At 28.3% G+C, this 4,260-nt stretch overlaps 1 protein-coding gene across 1 annotated transcript; it reads left to right on the forward strand.

The window, feature by feature from the left end:
* Nucleotides 1-274: 274 nt before the first annotated feature.
* LOC133674237 (VQ motif-containing protein 11-like) lies at nucleotides 275-1,307 on the forward strand. The gene has a single exon (XM_062095267.1). It carries the CDS (start codon nucleotides 506-508, stop codon nucleotides 1,058-1,060), a length of 555 nt encoding a protein of 184 aa, XP_061951251.1. The 5' UTR covers nucleotides 275-505; the 3' UTR covers nucleotides 1,061-1,307.
* Nucleotides 1,308-4,260: the final 2,953 nt, after the last annotated feature.

Below are 4,260 nucleotides of genomic sequence, written 5' to 3' on the forward strand. Positions count from 1 at the left end.
ATAAATAAATTATTTTTTAATTTAATTTTTTTTATATATTTTTGAATTTTTTATGTGTTAATATCAAAAATATTTTTTTTAAAATAAATACATATTTTTTTAATATATTTTCAAATAAAAAAATACTTTAAAAAACAATAATTCAAAAAATCATTCCATTAAACTTTACAAAATTAGACTTAAACAGAAACAAATTTTATTATTAAGATAATCAGCTCTACTACAATTCTTCCCGAAACTACTCTTTAAATAAAAAAACAGTGACTCCTTAATCAACAATTTACATAACCCATCAACATTCCAATCTCTTTCTCTTCTCTCCCAAGCTTTGACTCTATACCAAAGCTTATATTTGACTCCTTGCTAGTGAGACCTCGCCCCATAAAAACCAAGCAATCACCAGGAAAATCATCACCTCCTTCCCCATTCACAATCCCTCAGGCCTCTCTCTCCTTCTCTATAACTAGCTAGCTACTAGCTGGCATATCCCGCTTCTCCTTTGTCAATGAAAATAGAAGGGTATAATCACATGAACACCATGATAACTCCTTCTTCTTCTTCCCCAACATCACCTACAACCTTTGTTCAAGCAGACACAGACAGTTTTAGAGACCTTGTCCAGAAATTAACCGGTTTAGCTAGTGACACGCAACAACTTCCGGCAACAGGAATACTCTCCTCATCAAAACCATTTCATAGTCCCGTTGACTTCACCGGCCCACGCCGGTCACCTTTCAAGCTCCAAGAACGTAGACATACCTCGAGAAAGCTAGAGATCAAACTTGGCTTGACCTCTCTCAGTAACTCTTCATCACCAACCCGCCAAACACGCCAATTCGAATCGCCAGTCACTCCACTTGGCTCAGAGTTTTTGTTTTTCCCGAGTCCAGCGACTACCGAGTCGCCATCTCCACCAGCAGTTTTAGAGGAGGAGAAGGCCATAGCTGAAAAGGGTTTTTACTTGCATCCGTCGCCGTTGAATACACCAAGAGGGAGCGAGCCACCTGAGCTGCTGCCTCTGTTTCCATTGAGTTCACCGAGTCAGAGCAATCAAGATTAGGTTTATCTTGGTGTTGAGAACATGTTTAAAGAAACACTAAACGTATCTGTATCTTGCATCAAGTTTTTGTTCTGGGTTTTTAAAGAATGTAAGAAACATTTGCCATGTTTTAGGTTTTTTTTCCCCCTTTCCCAGTCTTGTTCCTATCTTGCAAGTGGTTTTTGCATTATCAGAGAAGATGATGATGATGCCTGTGGAATTTCAATGGCACTACTGTTGATCAATGGAAGTGATAATGATTGATTGATTGATTGTTTTTTTTGGTTGACATAGTCCATAATAACAATAATTATTTTGATATGTGGGCGCTTTCAAATTTAATAATTAAAAATCTAACTTTTAAAAAATTGTTATACGTACAGTTTGAGTTCATACGGCCGATCAATGATTTGGAATCAAATTTTGAATACGTAAGAAATGATAAGTGGTGTTCGGCTAGTTTTCGAAGATGAAAAAAATAGTTATAATAACTCTTAGGGTGCAGCTTAGTCTCTAGAAATTTCTAGTTTTAATTTTATAAATATTAAAATTATTGAAGATTAATATGATTATTAATTTTAAAATCAGTAAAATTAATTGATATGTGCACAAACTAACCCGAACATCTATGTTAATAAAAATAAATAAATTACAAGCGTATAAAATATATTTATTTCTAGGATGACTTTAAATAAATTTATATACTCTAAATAGAAAGTGTAGAAAAATATATTTCATATCTATCTCCGCCGATAATAAAATAATAAAATGTTACCCACGACCACAACAAAGCCCATAATTTTCTATCGGAAAGCAATAGCGTTGGCGGTGACGTTGTGGCCATCCTTGTTAAACATTAACCCTTGGATTGTAAATACCAACGGCTGTGATTTATTTCGATACAGAATTAAGTTCACGGCATCAGACTGTCTTTCCATGCTTCTTCTTCTTCCGGTTGTTTTAGTGTTTGTTTAGGTTGTTGTGTTTAAAAATATTTTTAATATCATTATATTAAAATAATTTAAAAATATAATTATAAATAAATTATAAATAAAAATAAATTTAAATTTTTATAAAATATCATTTGAAACGCAATTCTAATTGACACATTAGCTGTAATAGCAGTTGTTTTTGTAAGTATTTTTTATTTGAAAATGTTTTATTTTTTTTAAAAAAGTTTTGATATTAATTTATTAAAATGATCTGAAAATATAAAATATAATTTTAAATAATTTTTTTTTAAATTTTCACGGAACGCCCATTTAAAACGCAATTCTAAATAACACTGAAGTGTGATAAGGTTAAGTTTGAGTTTTCTCTTATAAGTGCAGTACTCCTTTTACGTAACAAATCACGTCTCACTAAAAGCTAAAAGTAGATGTTTTCCTTTTGTTTTTTTCTCCCACAAAAAAAATAATTTAATATACCAATATAAAAATAAATTTTTAAAAAATATAATAATAAATAATTTTTTAAAAAATAACAAGATATGAAGGGGGTTTAGGAAGCATCAGCATCGTGTGAGGCTCTGTTTTGTTTCTGGGGAGGGGGGAGATATCGTAGTTGACAATCCTATCTGGAAAGAGTTTGGGTTATTGAATTTTGAGACGAGCTCGTCAGTCACCACATCAGTACAAATTAATTGTTTTTTTTTATTAAAATATAAACATTTTTAATTTCTTGCAATTGACAGGTTAGGATTGGTTGGCTAAACTTGGTCATTAAAAACCCTGTTCGGCGTCAACCGTTTTTTCGTGGAATTAATGTTATGTTTACTGATTTCAACTCAAAACTCAATTAACATCAATTTCTAAATCCGAGGTTTTTTCGATCACCATACTATATATATATATATATATATATAAACATGCTTGTTTAAGTTGTGTGGCCGCGCTTTAGAAAAAATCAATTTTTTTAAAATTTTAAATTATTATTTTTTATAATTTTAAATTATTTTGATGCGATGATGTTAAAATAAATTTAAAAAAATATATTATTTTAATATTTTTTTAAAAAAATACTTTAAAAAACAATAGTCATCACATTGCTAAATATTATTTTAAGGGTGTTTCAAAATGCTTTTCAAAAATAATTTTAATTGTATATTGATTTTTTAGCGTTTTATAATGGTTTTGAAAAGAAAATATTAAAAATAATAAAAAATTAATTTTGCTGTATTTTAAGGGAAAAAACTATTTAAAAAAACAACTTGTATTATAATTTTAAGCACATATTAAGGGAGTGTTTGTTTTTGTAGTCCAACTTGTTTTTCAAGATATTTTTTAAATTATTTTTTATTTGAAAACAAAATTAAATTAATGTTTTTAAGTATTTGTTAATGATTTTTAAGAAATGATATATATATATATATATATATATATATATATATATATATATATATATATTAGCGTTTAATTAGTACTGTAAAATACAAAAAATAAATATAGAAACATAAAATAAATTTGATTTTAAACAAGTTTTAAATAAATTTATTGACTCTCCAAATAGAAATATATGAAAGAAACATTTCTTTTCTATTTTTATTATTCTTTTATTTTTTAAATTATTTTTTACTTTGGAATGCATCAAAATAAAATATATTTTAATTTATTTTCAATACTAATATATCAAAAAAATTCAAAAAAAATATAAAAAAATTAATTCACAACTAAAATAATTTAAAAAATTTCAAACACATGGTTCCACAGCTGCCAAAATCATCTTAGCAAATCGCATAATTTTATATGGGAAAGAAATAACCTTGGTGGTGACGTTGTTGTCATCTCCTTAGATTGTAAATACCAACGGCTGTGATTTATTTTGACACAGAATAAAGCACAATACATTTGACTGTCTCCTTTGCTGCTGCCTTTTCTTCTTCCAGTACGTGTTTAGTACTGTGATGGAAGATATTTTTAAAAAATATATTTTTTATTTTTTATATAAATATATTAAATTAATCAGAAAAGACGCTAAAAAAACTAAAAAAAAAAACTATATTACTTCATTAGGAAGCTGTCTTTGGTGGTCCCATGCAATGTTTTTGCCGTTGATCTTGATGTTGATGTTGATGGAGAGAGGATATTTGGTGTTTAAGGCCTAACTAACAAGATAAAGTTGATAAACCCTTGTATTTTTTAAAAGCAAGGTCTAACCAGATATGGAGGAGATTTACGAAGCATCTTCGTGCCAAACTCTGTTTTGTTTTTTTTTCATTGTTT

Source organism: Populus nigra, chromosome 15 (genome assembly GCF_951802175.1).
Source record: "Populus nigra chromosome 15, ddPopNigr1.1, whole genome shotgun sequence".
NCBI classification, from domain to species: domain Eukaryota; kingdom Viridiplantae; phylum Streptophyta; class Magnoliopsida; order Malpighiales; family Salicaceae; genus Populus; species Populus nigra.

Excerpts from the sequence above, each read along its gene's own strand:
- LOC133674237 (XM_062095267.1), top strand. The coding sequence starts at position 506 with ATGAAAATAGAAGGGTATAATCACATGAACACCATGATAACTCCTTCT.